This window comes from Choloepus didactylus, chromosome 1 (genome assembly GCF_015220235.1).
Source record: "Choloepus didactylus isolate mChoDid1 chromosome 1, mChoDid1.pri, whole genome shotgun sequence".
NCBI classification, from domain to species: domain Eukaryota; kingdom Metazoa; phylum Chordata; class Mammalia; order Pilosa; family Megalonychidae; genus Choloepus; species Choloepus didactylus.
In genome coordinates this window covers 52,946,562-52,964,908 of record NC_051307.1, presented here as the reverse complement: position 1 = coordinate 52,964,908, position 18,347 = coordinate 52,946,562, and the positions used below count along the sequence as shown (strand labels likewise).

The 18,347-nt window shown below is 34.3% G+C and overlaps 1 protein-coding gene across 2 annotated transcripts in view; it reads right to left on the bottom strand.

The window, feature by feature from the left end:
- EPHA3 (EPH receptor A3) overlaps positions 1–18,347 on the bottom strand; it is a 366,605-nt gene that overhangs the window by 78,051 nt on the left and 270,207 nt on the right. For both annotated transcript variants that reach the window (XM_037833928.1, XM_037833936.1), the window contains 4 exons: positions 15,392–15,516; positions 12,151–12,313; positions 4,671–4,773; positions 3,893–3,960 (listed from right to left, as the gene is read on the bottom strand). In XM_037833928.1, coding sequence (XP_037689856.1) covers positions 3,893–3,960; positions 4,671–4,773; positions 12,151–12,313; positions 15,392–15,516 — 459 coding nt within the window. The remainder of the gene's footprint in view (positions 1–3,892; positions 3,961–4,670; positions 4,774–12,150; positions 12,314–15,391; positions 15,517–18,347) is intronic.

Sequence of the window (18,347 nt, the reverse complement as noted above, 5' to 3'; positions counted from 1 at the left end):
CATTGCTCTAGGATGGGACATGGATGCTTAATGGTGTTTTTTCCCCATTAATCAGACTAAATTATTAAAAGTGTTTTTTTTTTTTTTTTGTCTTAAAATAAATAAACTCAGGCATAGAATACTCTGTAATTATCACAGATTTCTTCATGTCGGTTTTACGGTTTGTATTAAATGACTATAGAGACTGTAGATGCCAGCAAGTGTTTCTGAGGAAAGCCCTCAACATAATGAATACTAAGCCAACAAAACCAGGATTTCAGAGTTTGTGCTAACAAATGATCAGTTCATTGAACTACAGGACAACTATGTAATGTCATGATTACATCACATTATAACTTGAGTTCCTGCAGAGCTTCCATAAAAGCTTGCAATAAAGAAAGTTAGACTATCAGAATAAATGGATTATAAAAGAAATGGTGGCTGGGAGAGAAGAGAGGAGAAAACACTGTTTTCCTCAGCTATTTATTGAGACAACAGAATGGGAAAGGGAGTAAATAGAGAATGCCGGAGAAGAAAGGTCAGCTGGGCTAATTCCACTCTTATTTCTGCCTGACGCTGACACTGCTGCTGTGAAAGAGCTGCTGTTCTCCAGCCAGAGGCAGGATGTGGGTAACTTGAAAAGACACCAGCATCTAAGGAGTCAATGTCCACAAAAACTGGGAATCATCAAGATCTTCCCTTGCTTTGTGCAAACTGTGAATGGAGTAGCTTTTAAAGTGAGAATTCTACTTTTGAAATTTGCTTATTTGAAAAGTTCAGCTAAAAAAAGTAAATTAAGCCTGAAAGTTCTTGAAAATGTATTATCCAAGTGCTTATCATGATGCCTGTTAAATAGTGTTCAATAAATAATAGCTATTATTTCCATTATTAATAATTTCGTTGTTATGAATGTTAATTCACAATTTTTATATCATTGAGGTTTCATAGCAGTAGAACTTGAGCTAAAAAATGCCAATATCTTTCAAGCTTAGATAATTTGCATGTTTCTGTAATATTATAAACATTATTATTCCCTATAAGAAAATGGATACTAGGGTTATCTCTCAGTACAATGGGCTATTATTTTTTAATACACTAAAACTATTTCTAACACTATCAGTACTCAAATATAATACCTTTAAAACAAGCAACAGATTAAGAAAAACTATCTTACTGTTTCTTGCTTTGGAGTTAGGAAAACAGTAAAAGTAACAGATTTACTAGAATATGTTAGGATAAATTTTTAGTGAAATGTTTTTGTTTAGTAAATTTGGTTACATTTTAATGAGGACCTACAGGTCAAATTGAGGCTATAGACATGATTTGCCTGTTTGGATTTGAATCTACTTAATAACAGGAAGATAAAGCAACCTAGCATCATTTTCAAAGAAATCAAATGACACTTTTAAACATAAGGTAAAAAATGAAAATTCTTCTGGTAGGCAATTACCAATGGTTTGCATTGCTGAGCTTAAAAAACTTAATTGGTGGGAGATTCTCTGGCATCAGAATTTACAGAGAAAATTATAAAATGAGTTGTCAGGAACAATGCCTCAATATTTCAAATAAGCTTTAAAAAGCCTTGAATGTATACTTCAGAGTTATCCTTCAGTACCCATCAGCACTAGAGAGTACATATAGCACTGAAAAATCTGAAAATTAAAGAATCATTCTCAGAATCAACTGTATTCATTGTTATTCATTATAATCAAGTAAACTGCTTTTCTATTGCATGGCATTTGGTGAAAAAAGGCATATGTAAACACACACACACACACACAGAGAGAACAAGGAAAATGGCATGTTCACTTTGGGGGCTTTAGCTGCTGATTTTTAACTGCTAACCCCAGAGATTTCAGGAATCAGGTGATTCAGACTGCAAGGCACATAATCCCTTCACACCAATAATTAAGGGCAACACAAAGAGTAACTGGGCTCTGTCATGAAAACCAGATAATAAACACATGCACACGTGTTAAGCTGTACAACTTTACAGCTCGTTTTGTGCAAACACAATAATTTACATTTCCATTTTACCAGCATGAATTGCCTTAAGGATAGCAAAAAAGTAAGAAGTCACAGCCAGAGAGCGCGAGGGGACAGGATCTTAGGAGGTGAAACACATCTCTTTCCTTTTGAAGCAATATTATAGGTTTTGTAACAAGGCTGGAGGGAACAGTTCATAGCAAGAGCTTTTTAAAGTAATACCAAAGAAATGGTCTGAAATAAACCAGCTGTGGTATTAAGAAACAGAAAGTTTAAGACATGCACATAAATTACTTTATGCCCTTGCAGCTAGGATAAAATGCATTTATTTTTGTTTGTTTATCATAAGGATACTGTACATTTGGAAAAAACTAAAGTATCAACAAACTCCACTATAAAAACAAACAGCTACAACAGAGATTGGGGTGATAGGGGAACTTGCTTGCAGTAGACATGGAAATTTATCAAAGTTCCAAATTCATGAGATTTATAATTCCCCCAAAAAAGAACCAAGTCATTATGGTCTTGCTCTAATGACCAGATTTACAACAATTGTCCTACTCAAATTAAGAGCAACTTAATCGACAGGAATGTAACTCTAATTTAGACACACAATTCTAAGGTCATGTTTTGTAGGCCCATGAAAAAACTCAAGAGAAGCAGTCTGTAATTTGTTCATGCATTTGTTTTATAACTTTTAAATTGGTAACCTAACCAATCTGGAAGGATGAGATGTTGATATTAGGAAGGTAGAACTTTTATCTATTTGTGAGCTACCCTATAATTACTCTGCAATGACATGGAAGGAATCTTTAGTGGACAGAACAATGTGGTCTGTGAACTCCTGCACTCTTTCCATCCCACAGCAATTTACATTTGGAGATTTTTTTTTTTTTTTTCTTTCAAGCGACTATATTCCTCCTGCATGTTAGCAATAGGTAATCAAGTTTTCAATTTCGTTACAACTTGAGCTATCATTTTTAGATGCAAATTCAATGACTGATACCAAATATCATGTTGATTTGAAAATAATTTAAAAAGGCAATAGTAAATGCCAAAGAGAGCAATGCTTACAAGACTACTTTGGTTATACTGAGTTTATTTTAGAGCACATGCGCTTGAGTAGACTCTCTGCTAATTTCATGAGAACAGGCTATTCCCTTTAAGGAAATGATTAGTAAGTGCCACATTACGCTGAACTATAGTTTCGAAAAGAAAAACACCTGGGATGATTTGTTTCACCAGAAGGAAAAAAATGAGAGTCTTTTGTTAGATGTAAGCACTTTGTTTCCTAAAAGAATACTTCTTTTAGAAAATATTAAAAGTGGTTAAATTGGTTGGTATTAAAATGTGGAAAAAAACCTTCCCCCTTTTCTACCAGTTGGATATCATGTAACTGCAAAATAAAACAGTTTATTTTAAAGGCTCTCTCCCGATTGGCTGGCAAAACGAAGCAAGGCATTTTACATAAACAGAGGTTGTTTATATTTATTTGGCAGTTAGGAAACAGAAAAGGTTCCTATTTAGACTTCAGTAAAGGAATGGTAATAAGGAAATTGAAGATATGCTTTGCGTTTCAGCCATGCAGAACTGACTACAGTTCCTACTACCCATCATGTGCATTATTTGAATGTAAACCATGGGTTACCCTCTATTTTAGCTTAAGTATGCTGAAATGTAGCCACGTAAAAATTGCCTAATGCAGAGCCACGAATTTCCTTCTTTGTTTAAAAATAAATTTGACTTGCTCAATTCTTTCATAACACTACTTTTGAATTCTTTCTCATGGGGATGTTATCCACTTATAGGTCAACAAATGCTAAAACTAAAATGTTAAAACAAAGAAAGAAAGAAAAAGAAAGAAAGAAAGAAAGGAAGGAAGGAAGGAAGAAAGAAAGGAAGAAAGGAAGGAAGGAAGGAAACTTACAATGTCCATTCCCAAAGTGAAGTCTCTTTTCATCTGTGCCATGTTTTGACTTGTTATAGCCACAGAACCTAGAGACAAATTGAGAAAAGAGGAAACATACTTAAAACAATTTCTATGCTCAGAATGGGCAAAGCACATCAGAATAAGTCTTTCCCTTGAACAATTAAATGCGTTAGTGAAAGTTTAATGACTTCATATTTTCTAAATCCACTAAGGAAAGCCGCCTTCTCTGGGGACCCTGGCAAGCCGCCTAATGAGGAAATATAGAGAGTTGCTTCCCCACTGTGCAAACCCCTTCAGTTCAGTTTTTATAATGGCCTTAGAATGTGTTTATAGTATTTTTCTAACAACTACTGTTGGAATGAATGAAGGGTAAAGTCTCCATTGTTAGTGTTTATTGCCGTGCAGTGTCTCGAGTTTTCTGGGTGAGAAAGTGCCTGAAAAATCTGGGGTAGCTTTGAAGAGTAAGGGGGGATAATTGGCAAAAGCAAGTGAAAACCAGAAGTGGGTCAAAGGAGAGAAGAGAAGTGGTCAGTGTTGGAAAGTAGAGGTGGGGATTTAATGAAGAAAATAAAATCAAAAGTAAGGGAGAAAGGGAGGAGAGAAAGAAAGACCTAGACTAGAAGTGGAGAACGTTTTTTTTGTTGTTAAAACTGTCTTTTAACAAAATACTAAAATGCTTAAAATACCACATTTTTCAAATTTTAACAGCAAATGAGAAGGGAAAGCAAAGCAGTAATGAAAGGAAATGGTTAAGACAGACAGACTCTGGACTCACCTTCCAATCAAAATGTATACAAGGACTGTAAGGAGAATAATTGCTACTGCAGCTGAAATGGCAATCATTACCACTTGGCTATTTTCACCAGAGATGGAGAAAGCTGTGAGGTTGAAGGGAAAATATAAGAAAATATACAAAAAGAAAAGCATTAACACATTGTAACTAATCTGTATATGGATGAGCTGATATATTAAATCATGTTTATTGATTTAATGCCTGACCTAGCGTTGAAGGAATACTTCATCTAGTGTAAACAAATGGACATTTAGCATACTTTTACCTGATATTTCTTTTTCATTGATAAGATTAAACATTCCCTCTCAACTGTTTCAGCCAAACCCTACTTAAGTGCCTACTGTGTGAAATATGCAGGACTGGTTTTCTCTAGCCTTATTGATAAGAAGCTCATTGAATCAACCAGAAGTTATCAGAGGAACTTAGAAAATGTGTGAAGATTTCCCAGGATGAAATTATAAAAGTTTTTTGATTAAGCTTGTATAGTCTCCAATATCTATATTTGTTTAAACAGAGATAATAATACCTGCCTAAGGCCCTGAACACATACCACTAACAAACTACTCTGCTTCCCACATGTCCTACCTCTGTAGAGATGGCCCCATCTACATTCACCTAGACAAGGTGTGAGCAAAAATGCCCCACAAGCCAAATTGGCCTGCCACCAGTTTTGGTGTAGCCCACAGCTTAGAATGCTTTTTACATTTTTAAATGGTTGAAAAGTGAAAAAAAAAAATTTTTTTTGGTGACATGATAATTTTATAAAACTCAAATTTTGGTGTTCATAAATAAAGTTTTATTGGAAGACACACATTCATTTATGTATTGTCTACAGTGCTGAGTCAAGTAGTAGTAACAGAAATTACATGCACAGAAACCATAAAATATTTATTACCTGGACCTTTACAGAAAAAGATTACTAACCTTTGACTACGCCAATGCTTCTCAAACTTTACTATTCATACAAATCACTTGGGGATCTTTTTAAAAATGTCATTTCTGATTCGGTGCTCTGGAATGGGGACTATGACTGTGCATTTCTCAAGAGCTCCCAAATGATACTGATGCTGCTAGTTCATGGAGCATCACATTTTTAATAGCAAGAATGTAAACCATAAATGAAGTCACCTTGTCCTCTCTCTCTCCTGATTACTCTAATCCAATTAACCAGCAAGCCTTCTGAACATCTTCTGAATTACAGTTAGAATTTCCTAATTGGTCTCTAGCTGCACACCTTTCCTATCTTTTACCTTGCCACGAAAGTGCTCCTTTGAAACCATGAATTTGATCATGTCATGCCCATGCTTAAAATCTTTGCATGCATCTCCACTGCTTTCTGGATGAAATGCAAATTCCATACAGAACATGTAAAGAAAGCCTTTTAGGATCTAGGCTTATCTAAATCTTTTCTGTTGAAAAAGTCCAAAAGCATCCTAATCTCTAGACTTCCTGAAATAACATCTTTAATATGTTCATACCTTTTCACATGCTGCTCTTGTAGTAAATGCTGGTTGAACAAATGAACAAATAATGAATCAGAAGACCAGAGTTTAGTTGTTTGAATACTCTCACTTCCCAGGAGCCAGCATGGCACCTTCCACCCAGTCAAATCTAAGTTGGGAAGCTTTTCTCTAAAATATGAGTTTTTATTTACACAAGGAAAGAAATGTGGTAGATAGGCTATTAGAAGTTCTCTAAGCATCTGAAAAAAGAGTGCAGAGTGTCACAGAACGGAATACTCATAATATAAAGTGTTGCAAATGCTTTATTCTTTACAACCAGCAAACAATTTACAACAGGGCGGCAGCGTGGTAGTGCCTGCTCAGATCTCCAAGCTGCCAAGAGCGCAGTAACTGACAGCCTCCAGCTGCTGCACCTCCAGAACCGACTGCAGCTGTCATGCACCGGCCACGCTCTCCTCAGTAACGATGCAGAGGGCTGGTGTCGTTGGACCATTTCCGCCCAGTGCAGGAGTCTTCCAACAGGCAGTCTTCACTCAGGGGCTCCTTATTGGCTTGGCTGAGACTCTCAGAGCAACATGCAGTCTGAGACTCTTCTCCCCACTTTTTCTTCTTCCTCCCCTTCCCTTCATGGTTGTCAAACCTGCCTCTCAGTCAGAGGCTTCCCTTTCCCACTCTTTCTCCTTCTCCATTTCACCCTTCACAAAGGTGGTTCTCCATAAAGCTCTTGCTCTTCTAATTCCATTTTGGCATCTGCTTCCTCGAGGACTGGAATTGGTGCAGCATCATTCTATCCATCTATGATCTTTTATAAAATAGCTTAACCCAATGATTCAAAAAGCTCCATTAACATACAACAACAATTGCAATTTTTGTTTTCCATTTTATATACTGCAGTAACAATTTAAGTTAGCAGCAAGTTCTAAATTATCTGATAATTTTGTTTATCCAATTTATACGATAAAGTTCAGTGAAACTGGGAGGGGAAACATGATAGGAGAAAGAATTCTGTTTTGCTATTTTTTTTTTCTTCAAAACAAGGATTAAACTAGGTAGAACTTCTCTGCAGTTTCATCAAGCTCTAAATATCTATGACTCCTGGAGACTTTCTGAATCATGTAACCAAAATGGATCATTTTTGTTACTGAAATTAGCAAATATGTGAATGAGTAATATTAATTAAACATGTGATTTTATGTGTCTAATAAGTTAGTGTGGTATATTGCTAAAAATTGATATATTGTATTATATTTCTTAGAAATTCCATTTGAATTTGTTTTCCTACAACCAAATTGTTTTCCCTGTTTCTAGACACTTCCAATTTTAGTACGTTCTAATAAAGAATACTGCTGGCTTACTTTCCCTAAAGCAGAGTGATTAGGAGCTCATCGTAATGAACCAGAATTCCTGGATTTGTATACTCACTCAGCTGCTTATTAGCTGTGTGACATAGTATGGTTGTTGTTAAGGATTAAATGAGTTAATACAATCTAAGCACTTAGAACAGTGCCAACCACATTGTAAGTGCTCAATAAATGTTATATATTTTTATTCTATCATTTCTCTGGTGAAATGCTTGCAAAAATTCTCTATTTACTCATTCATGTCTAAGTTGGGAAGAAAAGTTCTCTATATAATGATTTCATCCTTCCTTTCTTAGCCTCTCTTAAGATCTCTTAATATGTCCAAGAGATTAAATTTGCTGCACATTTACTCATTAGATACAATCAAAAGGAGATGTGACATGCTCAGGAGTTATTAATTTAATTGTCCCTGAGGCTCCTTTTCTTTTACAGTAATATCCAATGGAATCTTCCAATTCTAAAACTTATCTTTGTCCCACAGATTTTTGGTCTTTAAATTCTTAGGATATTCACATTAGGGACTACAGATTTTAAAACACATATGCAGTTATTGAGGGCCTACTATACCAGATAATATTTTAAGCAGTTTACAAATATTAGCTAAGTTAATCAACATAAAGTCCCTATTGAGTTATGCACAGTTATCTTCCTCAATTTCCAGATTGGGGAATCGAGGCAGGGAATGTTGAAGTGACTTGTCCAAGATCATCCTGTCAGTAAATACCAGCTCGGCTCCAGGATACTTGCTCTTAACTACTACATTATTCCTGGCTTTCTTGGACACAAAGCACACATCTTGAATTCAGTGTCTGCCACTGAAGGTTTCCACAAACAATTGGATGATCTGTTTTTCCTAAATAGGCCATGCTGTTTTTACTTCTTGCTTTGCTGGAAGCTGCCTTTACTCTAGGAAAGTCCTTCTCTTCTGCACTCTGTGCTTTTTGTGGGTTTTAGTTTAGTATCATTAAGTAAAAAAATATGGGCAATAACAGCACTGAGTCAACACTAAAACCTAGAGATTCTAGGCATATAGCCACCACTTAGTAGCTATGCAACGTCAGGAAAAACACATAAACTCTGAGTCCTAGATCATGTGTTAAAGGAGATGACAGAATCTGACTAGCTTAGAATAGGATTAAATTGGATGTTATGAAATGCTTTATAAACTGTCATATAAATGCATGATTTCTAGAATCAGACCTATCTCGTAGCAATTGTGTAACACTGGAAAGCTTACTCTACCTCTCTATGCCTCAGATACCTCATCTGTAAAATGATAATAACAATAAATGTAAAGCACTGACATAAATAATATTATGAAGCGTTTAGCCTAACATATGCACAAATGTTTCTCAATATCTTTGCTACATACCAAGTTCAGAAGGTCATCTAAATTCAAGCTCAGAATACACTGTGCTTTACTAAGAATTATTTTAAATATATTATGAATGAGAACTTAATTGTAATTAAACAAAAAAAAAAAACTAGGAAAAAATAAGGAAGTTGTTAAAGAAATCCAAACATGGATCTATTTTATATATTTTAAATTTAAATACATTACAAATAAGATGTAATACCCCTAGTATTTTTATGAATATTTCATTTTGATTTTAAAAAAAACTAGAATGGGGGTAGATTTTTGTCTTTCCCCCTAAGGAAAAGTGCATTTGTTTCTCATATATTTTTAAGGTCTGGAATAATTCTATGGTAAAGCATTAAGAGTAAATTATTCTAAAAGAAAATCAAATTGCTCAGCTCAGCATTCTTTTATAAATGGAGAGGTGGAGGAGAAAAATGTTCATATTTTTCTTTCTATCCTCATTTCCTTTCCTCCCCAATCCATGGAAGAATTGCAAGTATAAAACTTGGCAAAAATCCTAAGACCCTGCAGTTTTTAAATGCAATATTCTTTAAACCTCAGACACTGAAGTTTCATTAAAAATTCATGATTAAACACCATCATAGCAATATCTGTGGCAAATCTAGAATTACATTAGAATTTTGGAATTTGTTGTTGTTGCAAATTTACTTTTTCAGATTAATTAGATTTAAGTACTGGTTAGGAATGCAAGAAGAGACAGAGGTTCCAAAATATGTATCAACATAATACGTGTTTATTTAATGGTGATCTGTTCCTTCTGCCCTTCAATATGCCTAATTTCTACTATCTGATAGAATAATTATTTGTTTTTTCTATTTCTGCAATTTGAAGTTTTCACTGATAAATCAAATGCTAATTTTGTTGTTTATTCAAACATGCATTTAAAGATTGAAAAAAGTCAATCTGTAATCATTTCAAAAGAAGAATTTCTTTTGTACTAGTTACAAATTGCCCACTTAGAACTACTGAAGTTAAGTTGCAATTATATTTTATGACATAAACTTTTAAATTTCTTTTAAACCCTGTTCACCCAGACTCCCATGGAATCTTACTAAGTTTTGTTTCTACCGTCCTCTGAGAGTGGTTTCCCTATGCTCATTTCATCATAAGAGGACAAGGAGATGTCCGTAAGTATACATTTGTGTATTCGAAGAATATTTGTGTATTTGAAGTCCTCCTTTGAACAGAGGAATTGTCATGGATCAGCTTTGGAACCCATGAGCTGACTTTTAAAAAACCTTTACGGTGAAATCACTGCCCTCCCCCCTACGTGGGATCAGACACCCAGGGGAGTGAATCTCCCTGGCAACATGGAATATGACTCCTGGGGAGGAATGTAGACCCGGCATCGTGGGATGGAGAACATCTTCTTGACCAAAAGGGGGATGTGAAAGGAAATGAAATAAGCTTCAGTGGCAGAGAGATTCCAAAGGGAGCCGAGAGGTCACTCTGGTGGGCACTCTTACGCACACTTTAGACAACCCTTTTTAGGTTCTAAAGAATTGGGGTAGCTGGCAGTGGATACCTGAAACTATCAAACTACAACCCAGAACCCATGAATCTTGAAGACAATTGTATAAAAATGTGGCTTATGAGGGGGGACAGTGGGATTGGGGGGGCCATAGCGATCACACTCCCCTTTGTCTAGTTTGTGGATGGATGAGTGGAAAGGTGGGGGAAGGAAACAAACAAACAGACAAGGGGACCCAGTGTTCCTTTTTACTTTAGTTGCTCTTTTTTCACTTTAATTATTATTCTGGTTATTTTTGTGTGTGTGGTAATGAGGGTGTTGGGGATTGATTTTGGTGATGAATGTACAACTATGTAATGGTACTGTGAACAATCAAATGTACTATTTGTTTTGTATGACTGCGTGGTATGTGAATATATCTCAATAAAATGAATATTAAAAAAAAAAAACCTTTACAACCTCAATACTTTGCAGGAGTCAGCTTATTATTGCAAACAACATTCCTACTTGTCTGACAAAAATGTGTCATAAAACACTTTGCTCCGTCGTATCAATTTACAGAGTTTTGATAACTTTTGTCCATCCTGAATATTTCCATTAGGTATGGAAACTGGATATAAAAATGTCACCATATCAGTCAAATGTGAGTCTATGTCAGGAAAAAAAGCATATCTAGAAGGAAGAAAATAAAAGTGCCAGGAAAAATGAACTGCAAGGGGCAAAAGAGATTAATGGAGTGCTGGGCATTTACAGACCCTCCCTGGATTATCTGATTCTATATGCTGTGTATCCACTGATTGCTTTTCTAGGCTATTTTACAACTGTGAAGTTAAGTTGTAGAAAACTAATGGTGATATAAATGTTTTTCTCCCATTACAAAGAAAATGACACTTGTTCACTAGAGATGTAACTGATTCATGCCCCGTGGAATAGGTGACCCCAATTATTACATTAATTGTACTACAGGATATTAACAAGTTTTGGATCTATTAGCAAATTTGTGTAAGCATTCCTGGTGGTCTATATGTATAAATACAAACAACGTATGCATATGTTTGTGTGTTCTTCAAATAGTCTTTTTTTAAAAAAATCAGTTTTAATCTCTTACTGATCTCCTTATTAATAATTAAGTAAAATCTTTAACTTGTCTTCATTTTATATTAGTATCAGAGTCATGATTCTGCCTTTTTGAAAATTTTATTTTAATAGAGGGCTGTTCTAATATGAAGCAAAATGTTTATACATAAAAGAAAGATTTTACTGAGAAAATCTTTGCCAATTTTAGACAAACCAAATTTGGGTTCATTGGATGGTCAAATTGTTTGTGAAAGTGAATGAAGTGATAAAACAGGTTTTAGAAAATCTCCAAATGATACAAGATTCAATGTGTTAAGGATTAAAACAAAATTAAGATCCTCATGGATCAGCAAGTTTCTTTTTTGTAGTTCACTGAAACATGCAATAAACCTGGAATATCTGGATTAACAGGCACTAGAAATGTGTTACCATATTACATAATGTTCCTCAAAAGTAGTTTATAGCTAGGAGAAAACCAGATGTGTTACAGACATTAGAATATGTTTGGTTTGCAAAAAAGAAAACACAGATGCACACCCATGCAAACACACATACACAGACACAATGCTGTGCAAATTACTAAGTGTCCCAAGCAATATACGTTCAAACATGTGACATTTGGTTAAATCTCAGAGAGAGTGAGAATAAATTATCAGACATATATTACAACAGCCCTCCCCACCACACATTATGTTGAAAAAATACATACAGTCTGGGCTAGTTTCAAACTCAAACTTGCGGCTGTTGGTCCCATATCCAGCTGCTGTTCGTGCTCGGATTTGAAATACATATGTAGTGTCAGGCTTGAGGCTACTGATGGTAACATTTGTGCCTCTTGCCCTCAAAATGGTATAACTCGTCTCTTGTTCCTGCTTTGAGGTAAGAAAAAATGATGTTAAAATCAAATCTTCATAATATCATCAAATTATGAATAGTAAATGAATCAAAGTGTGTCCCTAGTCAGTTCTCTTAGATTTTAAGTAAATCATATGGCAGATAAAAAAGCCAAGATATATGATCACTTCACTCTCTGAATGTAAAAGAACTATTTTTTTAAGTTGGAAATATTTACTGAATTTTAGGATTTAGGCATAACTATTTGTGCCCTGGACATAAAAGTAGGAAAAGTGAGATTCATTCTTACTGATGAGAGAATATATGAGTGAATATAAGTTCTCTTTCGGGGAAGACTGAAAGAAAGCTTCAGTCTACTTCCAAGAATAAACATAGAACAAAGGTAAATATGCCCTTTAAATTCAAACTTAATAGGAATGCTTTAATACTTCCAGATAGAAAATATTTCCATCAATTTTAAAATATTAAATATAAAAAAGCCAGGATTTTATATGTGGCTGTACATCAATAATTTTCTCAGCACCAAATATATTTGCACTGTGTTTAATCTAAGCCACTGTGGTTTAGTTAAAAACCTTCAGATCAAAGTTTAGAAATATATTTCCCAACAGGGTCCCGCCTAGGAGATTCACACTGTTCATTAATAGTAAAGGTGTTTTGTGTCAAGCCTTGTTTACAAAAAATTGTATTTCCACATGTTGTGTTGTGTTTTCTCTCTCACATGTATTAACAAGTGCTAAGCACCCTATGGATAGCTTGATTTCAAGCCATGGTAGAATGTCCCTGCATCTGGGATGGGATTGGAATAGATCATATCAAATGATTCATATCCTCAACCAACATTAGGTATAATACATACTACAGAAAATACCAGTCACTAAATATATTTTTTACTGAAACATTGATTATATATTAGGCAGCATTTTTAATTACTATACTAATTAATGAAAAAAAAGCAGCATATTTTTATTTCATTTAAAGAAGGATTTCATTTATTATATAGAACCATTGAGCATTCACTGAATCAGAATCAGGCTCCATTCATTATTATCAGTGAACTTACCAGTCAAGAAAGCTAAGAATTGTGGAGCTTACATTCTAGTGAAATAATCTGAAATATCTCTAAACATTATATAATTATAAATGTGTATGCATGTGCACATGTATTAACAATGTTTGTATATATTACATGGGTGTTTATGTAAAATATATAAAACATAATGTATCCAATTTTTAAAATGCTTAGGGAAAAATCAATAGATTCAATCTTTTTTAGCTGTACTAGTTACTGTTGTTTAAAAATGATAGTGTGAATTGTGCTCTGTTGATGGAGTTAGAAATAAATTCAGAAAAAATTTTATGCTAACAAAAGATATGAACATAGTTCAATCACATTTGGATCTGAAGGTTGGGTGTTCTATTCCTGGTTCTTCTACCCAGTCTGAACTGAGGTACATCATTAATTTTCCTTTTTGTTGTTGTTGCATTATTTAAAGAATTGGATACTTATACTTGTACAATTTATCTTGTCACGCTTTAAAAAATAGATCACAATCAGATATATTGGCAATAACACAACAGATCACTGAAAGTAGGAGAACACTTGTTTATACTATAATTTTGACAAAATTAAATTCATAATGCTTCACTTTCACTTACTAAAAAAAAAGTCATTTCTTTTCCCCATAGGTTGCTATGAAAAAGAAATGACATCTTCTTGTGAAATGCATTAACTTCAATAAAGGAAAAAGCTATATAATGCAAACGAATTTTTTATACCTCCTTGTTTCAAAAATTATTGTACCAATAATTCTCATGTCCACAATGATCTATTATCATGTGTAGAAAAGTAGATGATTTAGGGGAAAGCATACTAACAGAGGAGTCGTGACCACCAGGATTCAAAACAAAGACCTTACACTTATTAGCAGTGAGACTATGGGAAGTTCACTTAGTGTCACTGAATCACAGGTTTCAATTTGTCAAATAATTTATATAAGCATATATTTATATGGATTATCATACTGCTCAAATTTAATAATGTATGCAGAAGTGTTTTGTAAATGTTAAACTGCTAAATGTACAATTTGATTTTAAACTACATTGAAGTATTTTGTAAACTGCAGCAGAAACACAAATAAGTTGTCCTTATTAGTAGCTATAAAGCCAATCAGCTCTAAGTGTGAATACATCTTGCATTCAAAGTTTACCGTAATTTAAAACCAAGGAGAAATAAATTCTTTTTAGAGTGATGAAATATCACTGCCTGAATTCCACTTATAAATAATCATACATATATTTTTTATTAATGCATTAGTGAAAATTCTGCCTCAGGACTATACCCACCACACTTCCCTGATCTTCCAGCTTAAGGAATTGGGACTCTAGAATTCAACATTAACTTGACTGGAATTTCTAGCCTCTGGCCTGCCCTATGGAATTTGGACTTGCTAGTCTCCATAATTTCATGAGCCAATTCCTTGTAATGAATCTCTCTCTCTCTCTCTCTCTCCTATTCCTGTTTCTCTGGGAAACACTGACTGATACAGATCTTATATTATGATTCATTATTGTATTCTACTATGTGAGACAAATTTGTCCCCTACTAGTAGTACCTTCTAAATTTTCTTGCACAAAATAAGAAAGTTTTTCATTGCCAGTTCAATAATACAATGTTTTTGTTATTAGTGTCATGTTCCTTTCTTTATTGCACAAAATTCAGGTAAATGTGCAGGTCAGGCATGAGGCTTAGGCAGTGAACCCGAGACTAAGGAGTCGCTGTAAAATAGTCCATAGAACAGCAGCCTTGGGTGGGGTGATATAATGTCTCTTCTCTTGCCATAACTAACTTGCTGAAGCTTGGTAGTCAGATACTTGCTTGTGGCTTATTGCTATAGATTGGGGAGGGAGGGGTATCTGACAGGGTGGTTTCTAAATCCCCCTCTACCTATAAATCAAAGGTATCACATGATCAGAATTCTAATGACATCTTTCCCAGTTACAAGCAATGTCACTGATTTCTTTGCAAGAGCAGAGCTTATGAGAAAATAGACTCTTTCCCTACACAACCCAAACTTTTTGCCTTGTGTCCCCACCTTTTCATAGTATTTGACCTCATAGTCCAATATGATTCCATTAGGGTGTTCAGGTTCTTGCCAGGATAGAGAGATGCTGTTTCTGGACGTCCGATCTTTCTTAATTGTCACAACAGGTGAAGGGGCTGTAAAGACAGGATGGGAAGAGGCAGACAAGAGGCAAGTTAATGGGGTTGGAGAGGGCGGGGAAGAGGAGCAGAGAGAGAAGGTAACAAGCAAATGGGATTTATCATTGTTCTAAATCTTTGGCATGAAAGCACCATTTCCATTTCAAAGGCTCTTGAGTATTAATCTGGCCCCATATCAAGCCTCAGCAGCTGGATTATAGCCCTGGTATATGCAAGCCTATGGAAAATGAGCTGAGATTTTCTGTTGCTGGTGGACTAGTGGCAACTGAGCAGATGTTTTCAATCTGCTACTATAATGTAAGCAATGAAATATATTTGATATATTAAAAAAAGAACAAAGCCTCAGGACTACCTATTTGTTATAATGTTGCAAAGTTATTAATACCAGATTCTTCAGGACATTGATAACATTTTCACATGCAGCTCCGTAGAAGGACTGGAATCCATTATGCACAAGGAGTCCCATGGTATCCATTGGTAATAATATTTAGTATATTATATATAGATAAAAATTAGAACTTATTACACTGTGTCTTGACTTCTGACAAGATTCTCTGATGAATGAAAATATTTTATATAATATCAAAACAACAATTCTGTACCTTTTATCTTTATTTCTTGAAAAAATTATTTAATAAGAAGTAATTAGGGAATGACTGCTATACATGTCACAAGCTCTCTAGAAATACTTTGAGGTATCTTATTGGGTGGTGAGTATATATGGGTTAAGTTTTGCTATGCATGATCAAAAGTATGGAATGTAAGCAAAAATACATATGTTTGGGTCTGATACCATAAGGTAACCTTCATTTCTAACTGAAGAGTAAATAAATTTTAAGTGATTTCCTACTTAAATCTTTCCATTCAAAAGAAAATGAATACTATCTTTCTATATACTTCTGTTTTCAAAACTCGATCTCAGTACACTGGCCAATGTAATTATTTAAAATATCTCACTGTAAGGTTCAGTGGCATTCAGCCTTAATGGAAAGAGAGAAAAAAAAATTTACAAAAGAAACAAGTGAACAAACAAAACTCAGGAATTTTTAGCTACATTGACTGTTGAATTGCTGCCATTATTAGAGGAACTATTTTACTTAGATTTTTCTCAAATTTAGGTCTATTTGAATCTTACACATTTTTATTTCCCACAGCAACTAGTAGTGCACATTCTTTATGTGTTGATTTGATGTTTTTGTGATTACCCCATGCTGACTTTTGCATCCAACCTTTCATTTAAATTGTTCCCATCTATAAATGCCTTTTATTTTTGTTCCTCACACAAAATCAGGCCTTTCATTAAGTTTGCTTTTTGCTATTGCAGTTGAAAGTGCATATCTAAAGGTAGAATCCATTGCAATAAATTCCCCCTCACCTGTTTCCTTTATTTGTAAGATCCCCTTACCAACTCTTTTCTAAGCAAAGCATCATTACTTTGATGGCCTGGGATTGATTACTTAGTCTTTTGCCAAGGACAAATGTAGGTGGTACTTTTCTGATGGAGAAGTGAATTCATTTTCTTATTTACATTTTGCTTCCATTGGCAATTAACAACTAGCATTACCATTTACCTTTCACATCTATTCTCCATCTATTCAATATTCTTCTGTTTTATTTACCAAATATACCTCACTGTCCCCCTATGGTTTGCTGTTCTGAAGTGGATTCTATACAAAGGGTAGGTTATTTTTATGAAGCTTCATAAGTATATTCAGTGTTTATTAATGTATCTCTGAGTTATAAATAAATAACAGATGTTAAATTTCATGAGAACCATTTTCTTTATATGTACCCTAATACTTAGAAAACTCAATATTCAATCATTAATGAACATCCAATATCTTCCAAACCAAATTTTGCTTTTTTTTGTATAAAAAAGGAAGAAATTCCACTAAATTTTCTGCTGAAGCAAATCAATTAAAAAAAAAGCAACTTTTAATGTGGTACTTACAGCTTAAAGCTGGAACATTTTCCTGGTAAACCCATGGACACCTACATTTAATTCCACACCACTATGAAACTGGCTTATTTTCCTGATGATTAAAATACATTTTTAAATAAATTTTGAAAATCGCCATGTATAGCATCTCTTCTTTATTCATTTCAAGGGATCTATTGTGACAAGTTTGTATTAACTGTTTACTAAAGCTTTGCAGGCTGTTTGGGGGTCTGCCTAAATTTTACTGCTTCTGCACTAAACAGGACTTTAAACTGTTGAATTTCTTCAAAGGTCTTTGAGCAAGCTGCAGGGCCCTGTTGGACTGTAATAAATAACCTTTTGTAATTCCACACTTGCTTAAGTAGAGGCAATTGCTCCAAGCTTGTGCCATCTCTATGTTAAATGAACCTTTCCTGATTGCTGCTTTTATACCCCTCTTAAGTCATTTGTTCTGCTCTTTTAGGACACGCCCCTTATGCTGGCTGCATTTCAGCAGTTTCAACCCAGTGCAACAGCTGGAAGCCAGTTACATTTAGGTAATGCTCATCAATATTTTAATACTAATTAATAATTAACATAAATTGTTTTTCTCTCACCTAATAAATAATTTTAAGACATAATAAAATAGTGTGGAAAGGAACAAAATCCATGGGCACTCCATTGTACAAATGGTTTCTAAAAAGTTTTCTAGAACACTTTTTAATTCATGTCTTGAGGCAGAATATATACATATTTCCTCATGCGCTACATGTAACACAATTCGTAATATTAATGAGAAAAATGATACAGATTATGTTTCTTTTAGTTACATAACTTTTTAGGCATCAGAGTGCCTTGTTTAAATTACTAATTTCCAAAACCCATAGAAATTCTTAAATTAACTTTTTCT